Here is a 17,882-nt window from a genome sequence, read left to right as displayed (position 1 = left end):
TCAGCCACGGGGGCAGGCAGAGGTTGAGGCACGGAGCACTCACAACCACAGCTCCAGCCCAATCCTGCCTCCCCTCCCCATGGCCACAGCAGAGCCCCAGCACCCCAGCACACCTCTGTGCACTGCAGCACTGCTGGGTACTCACACACACACAGAGCTTCCCCCAGAAAGGCACTGCGTTCCTCACTTCTCACCCATGGGAGCTCCCCACAGGTTTGGAAGCTCCAGGCAGATGTCACATGGGCATCATGCTCAGTCTGCTCTTCTGGGCTCTCACCCCTCCATCTGAAACACTTCACAGCCTTCCCTGCGCCTGCCTGTGCTCACTCAGAGCACCACTTGCACCGTCCTTAAGATGCTTCAACTGCCCAGTAAAGCCAGGCCTATCCTCAACAACTGTTTCTAGTAAGTCAACAGTAGTTACAAAAGCCTTTTTGCAGAGGGTTTCATGGCTGACTCACTCCCATCTCCAATGATGCAACACCCAGGCATTTCCACACACGGCCTCATCCGCTCGTGGGGACTGCAGCTCCTCACCCAGCACTGCCCATGGCACAGCCAGGACACCTCAGCCCCCCAAACCCTGCATGTCCCCTCCTCCCCAGCACCTGGGAACACACAGCCCAGCAGGTGCAGCCCCAGCACACCTCAGGCTTGGAATAACCCTCCTCTAAGGCACCAGCAATTCCCTGTTTCAAGCATTGCAGAACACGTGAGCAGCACTTCTGTTTTGCACATCCATAAAACAAGGGTGATGACAATCACTTACCTCATCTCTGCGTGGTAAGAACAAGGGCCACATTTAAACTAGTTTAAGTCATTTCAGCACACAAGTCTTTAGTGAAAGTAGGATGCTGATGTCTCCAGGAGTGTACATACCACAGACTATCCACTAACATTTTGAATAAAACTTTTCCAAGAATCAGTTTTTCACTCCCAACTCACTCAGCTCAAGACCAGAAACTTTCAAACCATCACTATCTCACTTTATTTTCACATAGTGGACAGGCAGGCACATGCCTCCAAAAACTGCAGTCCCTATTGCTCTGTCTATCTAGGCACTCTGCTAGCACACTTCTGGTTTTGATTTTGAAATGCCCTTGGAGCATATTAAGCAACTTAGAAGCTTTGCTTTTTCTGCTCTAACAGAAGTTAGTGGAATATGTCCTTCTAACTCCAACACAAAGACAATCATCACTAAGAAATGAAGAAAAGTCCATCAAAAACATGCATGACCAGGTCTGGTTTTCACCTGCTCCTAACGCAGGGCAAGAGTAAACAGAAAAGTAGACTTACAAGTTCTGGATTCCCCTGCATCTATTGTCCTCCTTTAAAATACCTCTTTTGCCTCAAAACTTCAAGAAAAAAAGCATAACCAGTCTCCCATTAAACAAATGCCTCCCCTACCCCAAAAATCATCCCCAAAGTATTACCTTCTCATGGCTCAAAGCAGCCCCAGACCATCGGAGAGTGCCCGTGAGGAGACCACAGCAGCTCTGGCTCCTAGCAGCTGCTCCACTGACTGCAATCAAACCTGGGGCTGATAACTGCTTTCAGGTGAGGGACACACCTGCCTAACCAGCACCACAGCAGGGGAGCAACGGACAGGAGAGAGCAGCAGCACCCCAGCACTGGCCTGGATGAGGTTAACTCAAACCACCTGTGCCCAGCCCTGGGCTCACCCAGCAGGGCAAAACCCAGGCTCTGCACACGCTGCCACTGCTTCAGCTGCCCAACCACCGAATCCTCTCTTCCTCCCTCTGCCTCTTCACAGCCCAGAGCACATTTTCACCTGCATAACCAGCACCAATAATCGGCCAAGAAATTCAGGACTTGCTCTCTGATCTCCGTTCCACCTCAAGAAGTGCTTGGCAGCATCCGTTTGTCTGCCTTGATCCAACAATCTCCAGTTCTCGGGAATGCAAGACAAACAGGTGCTGCTGCCCTTCTCTCAGCTGGAGCCAATTTAGAGCATTTCAAGGAAACACACCAAGGCACTCTTCAGCGACCAAGGGCTGCACCTGCCCAAGACATCTAAGAACATTAAGAAGTAGAAAAATTTATCTGACCATGTCCATGCAAGAAGTTTACCCTGCCCCTGCATTCCTTCAGCTGCAACCAGGATGAAATAAGATTCACGAGTAAGGTATTCTGCAACAACACTTGTCCTCTCCTACCTGCTTCTCTCCCCATCACTTTCAAGTGAATTGACTCTTTATGTTACTTTCCACACACTGCAAGAGATCAGGATTACACAGCACCAGCTGAATAATGTTCTGCTCACACCATCATCAGCTTCACGCGTTCAGATGACAGTGATGGGGACTATAAAGGCTCGAAGACAGATAATCACTGCTTATGTCTGCAATTATAGTTCCAATAAAGCTTCTTCATGGCTCTTTAGCACTAAGGCTTTTGGACTGGTAACTGAATTGTTTGAATATTTTTTTCTATTCCCTATTTTGTTCTTTTCCTATTGCATACACATGCTTAATCAAGAGAGAAGACAAATGCCTCTACTAAAATATCCACTGGAAATACCTACAGAAAGAGGTCCAGAAATCTAAACTGACTTCTTATGACTACCACAAAATCAAAGCCACGCTCACAAGACTTTGGAGGAATCATAACTGTGGAGGACTTTCAACTATCACTGTATTTGATCGGGAAGATTAATGACATGGTGGCTGTGACCAGATGAAAAAGAGAGGGGAAAAAATAAAACTCACACAGGACGATCACAATTCCCTCCTCATACATAAATTGCCAGGCATGTCACACAGAGCTTGCTGCTTGGATCCCCGTTCCTGGGATCAGGTGAGGCAGGAGTTTAGAGCACAAATGTGCTGTGGCAGGAGATCCCCACTGCCACCCACCCTGGGGTCCCAGGTGGGCTGGGGCAGGAAATGGCCCCAGGCAGGCATGGGGGCGACAGAGGCTCAGGATGCTGGGGCAGCCTGTCCCCAGAGCTCTGCAAGCACGTCAGGAGAGGATCTCGTCTGCACAGGACCGGGACACCACGGCAGCCATCCCTCCCAGCTGCTCCCACGGGCACCAGAGGGGAGCAGGCACGGCCTGTGGCACAAAGGAGCCAGCCATCCCCCAGAGGGGCCAGCCAGCCCCCAGCTCAGCCCTCAGCATGGCCGAGCACCCAGCATGGCTGTGGGGAAGAGCAGCCAAGGCTCATCTGGAAGCAGAGGCCCCAGGACAGCAGCAGTTCAGCATGCTTCCCCCTCTCCATTACTGAGGGCAGCCCTCTGAGCCCACCACAGCCCTCTGGCAGGCTCCCCCCTTGCCCCCAGCACTGTGTCCCAGCCCCCAGGCTGCTTTGCAGCCATGAGACCAGCATGAGCCATAATTCACACCACCAGCTACCTTTCACATGCTGAGGCCTTGCATCCTTATCTTGCTTCCCCTCTCTGGAGCTCGGAAGCACACGGCAGGAACCTCAGCAGTTACAGCCTCTGCTGAACCAGAGCACTGCCACGCCAGTCAGGGCCTCCCTTACCAATGTTACAGCCAAAAGCCGTTAAAAACAACAAAAAACCCCAGGTTAACCCCTCAAAGACAAGTCCCACAAAGAGCTGGCAGCGTGCAGGGCTGCTCTGCCTCCCACACTTCCTCCCCAGCGCCCAGGGATGCTGCCAACATCCCCTTCAGACAGAGGCAGCCGTTTCCTGCGGCACCGAACCCGCTGGCAGGAAGCGGCTGCGCTGTGCCACGCTGAGATCTCTGCATAATCCCCTGCTGCCCTTTTTTCTGTGACCCTTCATCTCCAGCCCCAACGGCACCATCAGTACCAGGCCCACCAGGGCCTTAGCTGGGCTCCTACACGCTATGCCAAGACCACCAGAGTCTGACCAACAGCAACTCTGCTTCCTCAGCTCTCAACCCCAGCCAACACTGGGCCTGGGACATTTCCACTGCAGGTTTTAGGAGGGTTTTTTTCACCAGGCAGTGTTTGAAGATGGTACAGTTAAATGTTTGGTGTTTGTTCAGCAGGTCACCCATCCAGGGCTGGAGTCTCAGAGCTGACCTACAAAAAGTGACTGAGGAGGGAGATGAGATGTCTGGTGCAAATCAATCAAAACAACCCCAAGCACTTCACAGTAGAGACTTTTTGAGGAGAGGAAACTCCTGCTGCAAGAAGCCAACAGTTTTTGCTGTAGTGATCCCAGGGCTTGCTCAGTACTCACAGGAGAGATCTCTCAGGGATCCTGAGGATATGGCAGAGAACAAGACCTGACACCACCCAACACAGTGGCTGCCAGTCCCAGACCAAAAGGTGGGGCAGTACCCCCCATCCTCAGAAAATTCCTATCGTATTTCCCATCTCAGCATTACCTTTGGATTTCTTTTCAATGTTTTCTGTTCCCTCCCACAATTCATTGAACACACCATGCTGCTATGGGCTCTGTAGGTCTGCCAAATACAACAGCAGAAGTAGGCGAAAGAAACATCTTTACACTCGTTCACAGCACTCTGCAAACCATTGGCAAAAGGATAAATGCTCCAAGTACATATGGAGCCCTGCACACAGCTCGGGCTGGAGCAGGGAAATCTCACCAAAACAGCTCTGAACATAAATGACTGATAACACAGCCAAAGGATAACAAAACAGGAGAAGAATCCCTGGCAACATCCCCTTCAGCAACACCTTCTTCCAGCAGTGCAACAACCACCAAACCTGCCAGTGCTCAGGGCTTGAGCTGGCAAGCTCTTGTCATAAACCAGGCCCCTGACTTGAGCAGCATCTCCCAGTCCAGTGGGATTCACGGAGACTTAGCACAAATGCTCAGCTCCTTGCAACCTCTTTTCACACCACACCACATTACCCTTTGGGAAGATTCCTGAACAGTGTTTATCCAGCAATTGGTTAAAGCCTCCTCAGACTCTCAATCCAGCAGGCATTCTCTTTACACCAGCATTCAAGAAGCTGAAAGTTTTGTCGGCACTTCACAGTCGTTATTTTAAATAAATCCAAACTTCAAAACACTTCTTTCACCCTGTGCCCCTCACCCTCTCTTTGATGCAAACTGACCCACAGAACAACATGAAGATGAGCTCTGAGTCAGGCACACTAAAACACTGATTAAAACAGCTCAGCACAGGTTTGGGAGCACTACAGAGGAATTCTGTACCCTCTGGGCCAGGCCAGCACTCCCAGGGACCCAGCCCTGAGCCAGGAGGACTGGAGCTGCACCAGGACCCAAGGAGCCTTGCCCAGCCCCATCTCAGAGTTGTGCGGCACGCACGAAGGAAAATAAAACCAGGGGGACTTAACAACTTCAAACCCTGGGAACCCATTCACCAGATATTAGTTTCTTTCCCCCACCCCACCATTTTTCCCTCCCACCTGCCAGGCCACCTCATTACTGTCACTCTGCATCAGTTCTTGCTACAGTAGTTTTCTTGGACCTTTGCCCCTTCAGTCAGCTTGAAACCTCTTCCCTATTGTACATCAGAGTCAATGGGAAATTAATGCAGGTCTTTGCTGGGGGAGGGCAGGGCAGAGGCGCTTTCTGCTGCTGTCAATATTTCTTTTCCTTCACCCTTCCTGCCACCTACACTTCACCAACATATTAAGGAGCCTTGTCTGCATCTCACTGTGCTCGCTGAGGTCTCTGGGACTATTCCTCATGTGCAGAATTGCATAAGCCTTAGCAGGGTCCTTCTTTATAATACAAAGTTCCCAATCTTAATTTAAGCCTGCTCAGTCACAACAATACACCCAGCTGCAGATGTCCCAGCACAGGGAATGACTGAGCAGGGGAGAACAACTTCCCAGCATTCTTCAGATTTTCTCTGCACTCAAAAAACAGAAGAAATACTTTCAACAGGAGAGCAGTAAAATGCCAAAGTTTAGAAGTAACTTATTAATACCGCATGCTGATCTGGCTACAAAGTTTCACAGTAACTTTCAAATTACTCAGCAAACCACAATTTCTACAGCAATAATATCGTAAAAATCATTGGCCACGTTGAACACTACCCACATAGTTTACAGAATTATTCCAGTGACTAAGGCAAACAGAACGTGTGATTTCAGGGCTACAAACTAAATTAAGCTTCAATAATGACTTTTTTTTTTTAAGTCTGATGCTACACTGACCTTGTAATCAGTTTTTTGAGGAAACAGCAGAATAGTATTTTCTCGTGAGTGAGATCCTCCAGTGGAGGGGGGAATATGAGGGAGATAAAACTGCCTATCTGAAGGAGAAGTGATGGAACTGACCATATACAAAGTACTGTCAAACACACAAAGTAATCTTTTAATCTTTTTCTGCTACGGGCTTCACAGTTCAACAAAGCATTTAATAATGTGCTTTGAGCCCATGCTGATTCAGCAAAGCACTTACCCACATGCTTTTGCCAACTTAAGTGTATGCTTAAGTGCTCTCACACAATAGGGGCAGAGAAGACTCAGCCCCTGAGATGAACCATTTTCTGAAACAAGCTGGTTTTCCCTAAGATGACTGACTATTTACAGCTTCTCTTCACTTTATAGCATGACCCAAAATGTGTTTGAAGAGAACACTTAAGCACAACTGAAAAGTCAAACAGCTATTAGGAACAGCAAGACTCAAGGAAGAGCTTAATGAACTGGAGTTGTTCTTTGCTCCTTCTTAGCACAACTTACATCCTGATGCACACACCCCACCTTGCCCTGTTTCAGTGGCTCTCCTCTAAAAATAAGTTCCAAGTTGCCTTAATGCTCTGGATTTCACAACATTTATGAGACTACCACTAGAGTCAACAGGCTAAAAAAAGAATCCATTAGCATTAACTGGCCTGTCACTGGCAGTGACAAATAAATGAATTTGATGGTTTTAGATCAGTCATTAGTAGACCTACCCCCGGGCTGATAAAGGCTCAGCACTCTGCAGAGGAGATGTGCTCAATCTGGAAGCAGAGGGGATGCACAGGGGTGTTAGCATGCTGCTCTCCTTCCATTTCCCTGACCTCCCTACCTCAGAACCTTTCCTGGCATTTACGAGTGCACAAAAGTCACCTGGTAGATGCCATTAAAAATAATCCAACAATTCAGGAAAACACAGGCAATGCAGAACCTCCTTTAAAAAAAAAAACCCATGTTAGACAGTGTTCAATTTTAATTTTTAGTTAGCAGCATGTCAAAGGGAAGGAAAGTACATTAGGACTATTCCTAACATGAAAGACATCCTTAGGCAATGAGAATGGAAATACAGACATTTTAACAAGCACAAGACAGTCTGTGGGGATTCAGGACAACATGAACAATCTACCTGAGTGATTGGGGAGAAGAAATACATGTTTACATCTCCAAAATACAACAGTTAAAAAATCCAGCTCAGCTCCTGTTTCTGACAGAACTCAGACACTCCACAGAAGGTCCTGCACAGCCCCTTCTTCCTCTGGCTGTGACATCCAAGGACAGAGGTCACAAACCCCAGCCCAAAGACAAGGGTTCCACACCCTGATCCTCCACTGCCTGGAGCTGGGCTCACTCAGACTCTGAAACTTTTCCACTGGACCATCCAGTGCCAGAGGGAAGCAGATTCCAAGAGCAGCTTACCCTGGACAAGGGATCCACATCAAGGCTGGTTGAACGAGACACCCAAAAAGTAGCCCTGGACCACCCAAAGAAATCCCCCACACCATCTGGGAAGGACTTCACACTACCCTGCACACAGATGGCACCATGATTATCATCAAGCTACTCATCTATGCCTGATGCCAAGATCAGAATATACTTCCTCTCTTACCTCACCCAGACCTGCTAATGCAGGGGAATCTAAAAAGAATTTTTAAAAACCATTGGGAAAAGGTCTGACCTTGCTGCTCTTTACAGCCTGGTGGGGAAGGAAGGGTGGCAGGAAAGGAAGAATACTGAATTCTACTACTGTGCCCAGTTCACACTCTTTTGAGAAAAAAAAAAAAAAAAGAAACTTCAAAGTCTACCTAACACCTAAAATAAGATAGGAAGTAGTAGGACTAACCTGGAGGAGTTTACAGGCAGAAGCAGGGGAGAAAATAAACAGAACTCTTGATTTTCAAGGTCCATCATTTGCTTTGGAATAAAACCTCTCCCTGCTACTCTGGCTGAGGCTTATCAGACAGCCAAGGGATGCAGACACCCCACCCACAGCTAACTTAATTGGAATCAGACATCCAAATCCACTGGTTAGCTTTAAAAAACAATCCCAGGTTAGCCTGGGCGTTATCCCCAAAGGGCATGCCCTCCACGAGCTGCTCTGGAACAGGCAGCTTCACAGTCTCACACCAAAGGAGAGCTGTTGGCACTGCCCAAGAAGAAGCACCAGATGTGCCCAGCTGCTCAGAGCCCAGTGCCCAGGCAGACAGGAAACCCAGCTGGCCACAGGACTGGCTGGGGCACACAAGGGCCAGCACCAGCCTCTGTGACAGGGACACAGCTGACAAAGGCATCACTCCTGCATCCCCAGCCCACTGCCAGACAAAACGCCTCTCTCACCAGATCAAGTCCTCCTGCTGCTTTGTGACCAAAGGGCCACCAGCGCTCTGCACCCCATCCATGCAGACCAGAGCCCAGACTGAACCGTGCAGGGGCCACCTGCGCTCAGTGTCACACACACGGGACCCAGACACGCAGTGCCACCCCTGCCCGTGACCCAGGCCAGCAGCTCCAGCTCAGCAGGGAGCCACCCTGCCTCTTCCACTCCAGGAAGGCTGCAGACCACAGCCAGCAGGGCACATGCACCGTGCCCACGAACGCCATGCACCTTGCTATGGGCAGCTGCAGCCTGCCGAACCAGGAGCAACTCCCAACCACTCCTACCATGCCCCTGGAGTAAGAGCAGGAAGAACAAGCACCTCCATCCCACTCCGGAGGAACCTGAGCACAAAACACACCTCTGAGGGCAGCCTCACTAGCTGGAAACTTTACCTGCCTCTGTTTCATACATGGCTCTGCACAACAAAGCATCCAAACTCCTACACCAAAGACATTCTCATGGCCAAGGAGCAACTTCATTGACCGAGGCTGCTGTCCTTTTGCTCTTCAGGTTTGTTTTGTTTTTGAAATAAATCCCTAAGGCAGAGGCATGAGGGAGGAAACTGCTCACATCTGAAATTATCTAACGAAAATGTGAAATTGGATAAGCCTTCTCCAACCTAACAGAGCGGGTAACATCAGAAATGGCAGGCTATGTGTAACAGTAAGTCAATTATTGCAGTCTTCAATATTCAAAAGGGGGTACAAAACTACTGGTGCCCCATCACTGCTGAGTTTTAAGGATTCTTTAAGTCAGCAGAGTTATAAATGATCTCCTGTTACAGAGCGCCTTCCAGCACTGGAAGCAAGACAGATTTTTATCAAGGAACAGCAGCCCCGAGCAAGGAGACATATATTCACCAGAACCCCAAGGAGTTACACCCTGCAGCAGATTTCCTAAAACAATAGCTTCAAGTGGTGCTGGCCTTCCCAAGGAGAGCAGGATTACACATCCCGGTAATCCAGCCGAGGCAATCAGGAGGATTTCTGCAGGGTCATTCTAAGGAAACCAGGGAAGAATGCTGGGCTCTTACAACCTGCCACTGCTTGCTCAGAAGCCAATTTGCATCACCAGAGAGGTGTCAAACCGCGGAGATGAGGTTTAAAAAGCCCGAAATAAAGCTAAAGCCCGAAATAAAGCGTTTCACTGGGCTGGTTTGAAAGGGCAGGGCTGCATCAGGAGGGGAGGAACAAGTGAGTGTGGGCTGGCAAAGGCAGTGGCAAAGCTTGGATGGATGGGTGGATGGATGGATGTGGATGGATGGATGGATGGATGGATGGAGGCAGGAGAAGGGGGAATGCACCCCCAGCCTTCCTTCACCCCAGCCCCCATCACTGCCAGGAAAAGAAAAAAAACCCCAAACAAATCCCCATTTTACTAAACATACCAGGAAGGAAGATTACTCAGGGGAAAAAAAAAAACAAAACAAAACAAAAAACAAATTCTCCCCTTGCACCTAGAGAGAGACAGAGACATTTCATTAAATGCCATTAATCTCCACAGACCCAAGCATTAGCTAGTTAATTAGACTAAAGTACAGTCACATTTTAACGCTGAGCATTCGCTATTCAACTGGGATAAATGAACAACTAAAGTCCAAAACCTTAATTCAGTATCTAATTAAAAAAACAGAAAACAAAATATTCAGATTATGAAATGCTTGCCAGAATAATACATCATAATTGATGTAAAATCTGCCCTTTATTGCATCTGATTTTCTCCAGTCTCCAAATCAGGCTGTTTTCAATCTTCAGATTTTTTTCAAGTGCCCCGTAGAAATCCCAACACTTCAGAAAGGACAACTGTGTAAAAAGCAGCAACAGACACTGCTGACCTCTCCAGAGAGAGCGAGCTCCTGCTAAGAGTGGAATTTGATGTCCATTCCAGCATTTGCCCCACGCTTGAAAGATGTCTGTTACCAAAAACCAAGGGAAAAAACCCCCCACGTGCAGAAAAACAAAATCTCCTTTGTCAATACAACCTGATTTTGCATTCTTTAACACAAAAATTTAACTCACTAATATGCTCGACACAAAACATGTCCTCGTTTTTTTAATTGTTAGAGAAGAAACCACACGGGACAGCTCAACAGCTCTGTTGTACCCATTACAAAATTCTCCAAATAGCACTGGAGAAACAGATAACTGGCACTGAAGACAGCTTAAAATGTAAATTAACCTTTAAAAGGTATTGGGAAGGGGGATAGGCACATCAAGCTCAAGATCAAAATTCTGGTAACTTTAAATTGTATATTACAGATGGCATCAATCCAACAACATAATCCAGAAGCCACAAGTCCCACACACTATAAACTCTTTGCTCAGTGCAGAAGCAAGCCAGGCACACTATTATTCACCAATTAGTAATTAGATATGTCCTAGGAAGAAAAGAACCTCTAAACATTTGCCTACATTAGTCTAGTTTAAAGTTCTGTGAGTAGGCTGTTGGGGTTTGTTCTCCTTTTTTTTTTTAGAGCTCCCCAGCACCTCTCCTGTGCTATGCCTGGGGGTTTTAAATGGCACAGGGTTTTTTCCTAGATGCCTATTTTGTGCAATACTTAACATCATGGTCCAACACAGCCAGTTACACTGCTTGCTTTCACGAGGAGCTGTATGCAGTAACAGCTCAGGCAGCTGGTCAGCTAGTTTCCCACCACCAACTTCAAACCCCTTTTCCTTATTGACTTGCATGTACAACTTTGCAGCCTTTTTCTCCCGATTTCACCAGAAGACTGAAGTTACCCAAGATGACAAGTGTATACACAAGTGCCATACATCAGTTAAATTAAGTTTTTCCAATAGACTCTCAAAAACAAATTAAAAAAAAGTCAATTACGAAAGTTTTCTTTCAGCCCCTGGCTTTCAAAATTCACACGCTGCAAGTCTGGCTTTGAAACTGATTTGTTTTCATTAGGCACAACCTAAAGAGCAACAACCACTTGTATTCCAGAGGCAGCTCCTGCAGGAGAAATGGCACCCAGTGGCATTTGGAGGGAGCACGCGGGCAGAAGCACCCGTGTCCCTGGTGCCACCATGAGGACTGGCCACACCATGGCCAGGCCACCGCTCCGGCCAGCCTGACCAGCTGGACACTCACACCTCACTGTTCCCCTGCTCTTACAGGACAACACCCAGCAGCCCCCAGAGCTCGGAGCCTCACCAGACACTTGCCACGCCAGGCTTACGCTCAACTCCACACACGTCTCTTGAGTTGCACAAAAGAAAATTTGCAAACAATGAAGGCAGAGATAGATCCCCATCCATCACAACCACAGAACTGAAAGCTCAGCTCGAAACAAGCCCAAAGCCTGCACTTAATCCAAACACTCTTCATAAACACAGCACGGCGCCCAGAGCAGCGCTCCGGCAGAACCGGCACCGCTCCCGCTGCCCAGCCCCAGCGAGGCTCTGCAGGGACTCGGAGCAGCCTCCTGGGCCTCAGCCACGCACCGACCCCCCCAGCAGCAGCTTTAAAAGCTTTCATTGCCAATTCCCCGGCTGAAACCCGAACTGCCTGGCAACAATGATTCTCTGTGTGCCTGAAATCCTATTATCGATCCTCCTACTTACCTTGGGCTGTGCTCGTCGGGGAAACGCAACTTTAGGGTCAATCTGGGGAAAAAGAAAGGGGAAATCAACAGGGTAGCTTTGGTTGTCATTTCACATTATTTTGATTTTAAATCACTGAATTATTAATCCCTCATTTCTCAGGCTTGTAATTCAGCACACCGGGTCATCCAGAGCTACTCTGGAAATGATAGGTCACAGTCTGGGTTTGTCTGGGGAGTGTGGCAGGCGTGGAGAGATGGGAAGACAGGAAGAAAACATCTCTTCTGCACTTCTCTCATCATCTTCTGGGCAGCAATCCCCTGGCTGCTCAGGGAGCTCTGGATCAGTCTCTGGGTGCTGCCTCTACCACCAAAACTGCATGTTGAGGATTATCCACATGCCCTAGAGGTTGCACAGAAAGAGGGCCAGCTTTCCTGACCAACATCTTAACTTGGTGGCTTTGACGCCTGCCCCTTCCTGCACTTGGGTTTGGGGTTACTTCTTTTTATTGCTTTGTTTTGCTAACTGACAAGCAACACCGTACAAAAAAGGAAAGCCAAAAGCAAAGCCAAATTATTCACATTTCAATTGCTAAAACTGAAACATTTGAAGGACTAGGGTCTCCTCCATAATAACGTGCCCAACTGATCTGATTTACTCACTCTCAAAGAAAATGGAAAACTCCAAAGGGGCATTTCTGGGATGGAGCAGGAAGGGAGGAGAGTAAGTTACAAACGAGTTTCATGTGTGTGAAATATACACGCACTGAACTCAAAAGTAAACAACCTCCTAAAGGAGGTTTTCCATTAAGGAGTTACTTGACCTATCCATGTATGAAGCACGTCACCACGGACAAAAAGAAAGGGGGAAAAAAAATCCTTGCTTTAAGATGCAGCGTTGGCTCCCCTTGCGCTGCATGAATTAGCACGTCCCCTCTGCATTCCAAAATGCTAATTCTGCAACCTCACACAACTTCCACGGGGGTCATCTCCAAAAAGGGACTCCTCTCTCCCATTCAAAAACTACACGGAACCAAAACGGCACCGGCGCAGACACAAAGCAATGGCACCCAGCGGTGTTTGGAGGGAGCACGCAGGCAGAGGGCTGGATGTAAACAAAACCATCAGAGCTTTCAACAGCAGCTCCCCCAAATCACAGCAAAAGGCCCGTGTGCTGCTGGCCTCACTGCTGCTTTCACTGCTGGCTCTCAGCAGCACCTGCACGCAGACATCTTCTATGTGAAGGGTCTGCAAAAGGACGTTCTGAACTACTGGATCCCACCTGAACTGTGCACCCTGCAACTGCTTTCAGTGCTGCCCTTGCCTGCAGAACCAAGCGATGCCTCTAACCTGACAGCGTTAAGCATATTCAGGACAGGCAAAATTCAGAGTTTGGGTCTGGCTTTTGTTGTTTCTCCCCCCTCAAGCAAAGCCTGATGAAGAAGAGGAGATGTTTCCATTTGGTATTGTTATTCCTGCGGTGATAAATATTCCTGTCACTGCTAAATAACCACGGGTCTCTCCTAAAAAGCAGTTTTACTCAATTAATTTGTCAAAATGGGAAATACCGCAGACATTTGATGTGCGACTGATAAACTGATTTGCCTCTATCAGATACAAATATTGTATCTTTTTTAGGACACACCTGAGAAATGAGCGATTACATGCCATTTTACTGTTCAAAAAGCATAAAAAGTAAAATTATTTATCTAGAGAGCTAACCTTTTCATAGAGATTAACATTATCTACAAATATATTCAGCACTGACTAGGCATTTGTCTACTGGGGAAATACAACAGGTACGGATTTTCCACAGCGATACCCAAAGGTGGAAAAATATGCACTTTTCTATGTTTGCTCCAAAACTACAAGTTTTCCCACCAAAGAGCACCAGGCCCACCAGAGGGACATCACTGCAAAGTCCTGCTGGTAAAAAGCTGGGAGAGCCATTAAACTCCAAAGCAACACATTCATTTTTGAAGGTCAGTTCAAAGAGCATGGAGTCCCTTGCACCACAGCGACAGATTTTCTAAAAGAACTGAATTTTCCTTCCCAAAACCTCTTGCATAAATACCACCAGCCTTTGAAAACAAACACTAGCAATGAATGTGGCAAATCCATACCTTTTGCATAACCCTGTCAACTATTTAAACAACAACCAGAAAGAAAAAAAAAAAAAAGAAAAAAAAGAAAAACAAAAAACCAAAGTTCTACCAAAAAAATTAGTTAGTTAGGTACAATTCTACTTACTGTATCTACAAGTCCTCTAGGAAATGACTATAATACTATTTCTGATATGAATGGCCATTACCTAAACAAAGCTTTTAACGTAACTGTAAACAAGAGCGACGTTTCCATGCCAATACCCAACCGATCTGCCTCCTGTGCTGAACGTTGAAACAGAGTCAAATGCCTTGTTATGCTGCACAACAGTTACTACAATACTCTACAAATACACGCCTGGAAGGACCTGCCTGGCTCTGGGCTTCACTTTTAAGCTGCGTTACTGATTCTGAGGTCAGTTTTGTATTTGGATTGATTCAATCATTATCACACAACCAAAACAGAGGCAGATTTGCCCCGGTGAAGCTCTTCACCCCTCCCCCAGAGAAGAGCAAATTAATACATTGCAGGGACTAGACTGTGATACAAGAAAAAAGCTGGGGGAGGACCTAATTATAGTCAGAAATATGACAGGGTGTCCTCCCATGATTTTTTTTTTTTTTAAACTCTCGTTCAAGATACTGTTTGCCTTTGTTCTTCTTATCTAAATTTATCTTTTAAAACACATAGAGAATATAGCTGTACATGAAAAGTCTGGTGAGTTTAATTTCAGGAGCACGGTTGAATCAGTTATCTTACCATATCTGATTAAACCTAAAATCAAATTATTAAGGCATGTGAAAGCATGGGCTTCGTGTTCAGGCAAGCCCAGCAGAATCTGTAGGTCGAATTAAAACACTAGATTCCACCTGCTTCTACAAGAGCTTCAGGCTTTTTGTTTCCATATAAATTACATTTTTAAAAGAAACACATCCTCCTGTTTGCTCCCTGCTTCTCCCTTTCTTCATTTAACCATAACCTTGCACACACAGGCACCCGGGAGATGTTGCAGCACCGAGACAGGATTGCTCCTAACACCGGGCTCAGGTTAAAGCAAACCCCTTAAGCCCCAGAACACAGCCTGTAAACCCCAGTGACAGCGAGGAGCACGCTCGACCTGCCCAGCAGAATGCCTCTGCAGACAGCTCCCTTCCCAAAACACAGCCCCCTCCAGAGCCAGAGCACCAGAGCACTGATGACCTCTAGCAGTGTCCTTCCCCCCTCCCCTCCAGCTCTGCCGAGGCTCCAAACTACAACGAAGTAGGAGGCACAAAACTTCATCTTTTTGCTTGGCCTTGATCACAGGGACAAAACAGGGCCCAGAGCTGCTCTTGCCCGACACCTTTTGTTTGACCCAACACTGAAAGCCCCATACTGGGGCAGGGGGCAAACCCAGGTGTGGAATTTTTGTTTAAAAAATGTCCAAAAAATGTAATTTTTTTTTTGAAAAAAAAAAAAAAATCAGCTGCATCTCACAAGCTTTTTTTCCCTTATATTATGCACTGGAGACTGAGCGCAGCAAAAAGCTCTGGAGAAACAACAACACATTAGGACTTGTGCTTCTCGACCACATCCACTCTCCAGCTCTTGCAGAGCTTCCCATAAATTACCGCGTGCATTTCGCCGGGGCCCTGCCATCACAGGTGAGGGGACCTCTCCAAAAAATGACTTTGGGAAATGACACGGGCAGCAGCTTGCACGGTTTGACAGTAAGTCACTCCCACCTTGAAACGCGCTCAACAATACATAAATAATCAATCAAAAGAATCACAAAGTTCCCTGCAGAAAGCGTGCCGCAGCCCAACACCGAAAAAAAGTTGGATTTTACTCCACAGCTTTTTCAATGTCACCGCTCAATAAAATATAAGGCCGGGGGAGGAGCCAGCGGTCGGTATGGGTGAATTCCGATTTTAAAAACAAAAAAAAAAAAAACCCACACGCACAAAAAAAAAAAAAAAAGTTACCGCTTTTGGTGAGTTAAAAGGCAGAGTCTATTAAAAATATAAAGAAAAAGCCGAGCCACGCAAGGTCCCGGTTCAATGACAGCCTGGCACCGCCCGCGGCACCGGCCCGAGCGCGGCTCGGAGCGGCGGCTCGCGTCCCCGCCGTGCGGGAAGGGCGGCGGGCAGCCCCCCGCAGCACCTACCGTCTTGGAGTCCAGCTCGTGGTGCGGCTGAGCCAGGACTTTGTCTACACTCGCCGGATCCGCGAACGTAACGAACCCGAAGCCTCTGCGAGAGACAAAGAGCGAGGGGATGGCGGGGAGGGGGGGGTGGGGGGGTGGTGATGAGAATTAGAGCCAAAGGGAGAAGTCATAAAAATAAACCGCTGGGTCGCCCTCCTTCCTCTGCCCTCCCCCGGAGCCGCCGGGAGCAGGGGGCGGCCGGCTCCGACCCGCGGCCCCTCTCCGGCTCCGCCGGGCGCTTTGTTTCCTGCTCCGGGCTGGAGGGATGCGGGCGGGGAGAGCCCTCCCGCAGCGCCCCACGCGTGCGGCGCGATGCGGGGCCGGGGCTCGGGGCTGGCACCGGGGGCTGCGGGTCCACCCGCCCCGACCGCAACTCGCGAAGTTTGTCAGCCCGAGCGCGGTGGGCGGCGGTTTTACCTGGAGCGCTTGGTGGTGGGGTCCCGCATGACCATACACTCCCTAATTTCTCCGAATTTGCTAAAATAGTCTCTAAGGCTGTCTGCGGAGAGAGAGCAGAGAGGGAGAGGAGGGTCAGGGATGGGGGGGCGCGGGCAGGGCCCGGCGCGGCGGGACGCGGCCCACGCGGGGCGGGACACGCGTGGGGAGGGGGTGGCGGGCGGGGGTTACCTGGTGAGGTTTGCCAGCTGAGGCCGCCGATGAACATCTTGCTGGAGGGAGAGAGCAGAGCGGAGTTGAGCGCCGGTGCGGGATCGGCCATTTTGACGGGGCAGCTCCCGGCGGGGCGGAGGGGCGCGGAGCGGAGCGGCGCGGAGCGGGGCGGGCCCGCCTGACCGCCCCTCGCCGCCGCGCTCCGCGCCCCCGCCGCCCCGCCGACTTACCCGGGGTCGTGCTGCGCCTCTCCGGGGCTCCCCGAGGTAGCCTGGCTCCCGTCCGCCTCCATGGCCGCGCCGAGCGAGAGCCCCTTAGAGAACCCCCCCCCGCCCGCCCAACCCGCCCCCCCCGGCCCGGCTCCGGCTCGGTTCGCTCCGCTTGCTTTGCCCCTTTTTCCCTTCCCCCCTCCTCCTCCTCCTCCTCCTCCTCCTCCCTCCGCTACCGGAGGATCTCACTGGAGAGGCGCTGGGGCAGCAGCCAGATCCGTCACACGTGGGATCGGCTTAGCTCAGCGCCGCGCCGGCGCTCCCTCCCCCCGCCGCCATCCTCCCCTCCCTCCATCCCGCCCCTCCCTCGCGGGGGCGGGGCCTCCGCCGGCGCGTGGCCCTCTGTGGCGTCACCGTGACGTCACCGCGCCCTCCCCGCGCAGCTCCCGCCCCCCCCGCGCGCGTCCGTCCCTCACGGGTGTCCGCGACCGCCGGGACTGTCCTCGTGGGACTGTCCCCCCGAGACTGTCCCCCCGGGACTGTCCCTCAGGACTGTCCACCCGAGACTGTCCACCCGGGACTGTCCTCGTCAGGACTGTCCCCCCGAGACTGTCCCCCCGGGACTGTCCCTCAGGACTGTCCCCCGATGCCCCTCACACCTGGGACTGTCCTCGTGGGACTGTCCCTCAGGACTGTCCCCCGATGCCCCTCACACC

The 17,882-nt window shown here is 49.6% G+C and overlaps 1 protein-coding gene across 23 annotated transcripts in view; it reads right to left on the bottom strand.

The window, feature by feature from the left end:
• The window catches only part of MSI2 (musashi RNA binding protein 2), a 204,749-nt gene extending 187,446 nt beyond the window's left edge, over window positions 1-17,303 (bottom strand). For 22 of the 23 annotated variants that reach the window (XR_005259447.1, XR_005259448.1, XR_005259443.1 and 19 more), the window contains exons 1-5: window positions 17,188-17,303; window positions 16,976-17,016; window positions 16,766-16,847; window positions 16,310-16,394; window positions 12,083-12,124 (exon numbers count right to left, since the gene is read on the bottom strand). Coding sequence is in view for 16 of the 23 variants with exons in the window: in XM_038158229.1 (XP_038014157.1) it covers window positions 12,083-12,124; window positions 16,310-16,394; window positions 16,766-16,847; window positions 16,976-17,016; window positions 17,188-17,249 (312 nt within the window). In the remaining 7 variants the exon portion in view is untranslated. Of the gene's footprint in view, window positions 1-12,082; window positions 12,125-14,371; window positions 14,420-16,309; window positions 16,395-16,765; window positions 16,848-16,975; window positions 17,017-17,187 lie in introns of those variants that run through there. The other variant, XM_038158245.1, reaches the window with a different exon arrangement.
• Window positions 17,304-17,882: the final 579 nt, after the last annotated feature.

This window comes from Motacilla alba, chromosome 19, assembly GCF_015832195.1.
Source record: "Motacilla alba alba isolate MOTALB_02 chromosome 19, Motacilla_alba_V1.0_pri, whole genome shotgun sequence".
Taxonomy (NCBI): domain Eukaryota; kingdom Metazoa; phylum Chordata; class Aves; order Passeriformes; family Motacillidae; genus Motacilla; species Motacilla alba.
This window is presented reverse-complemented; position numbering and strand designations above follow the sequence as displayed.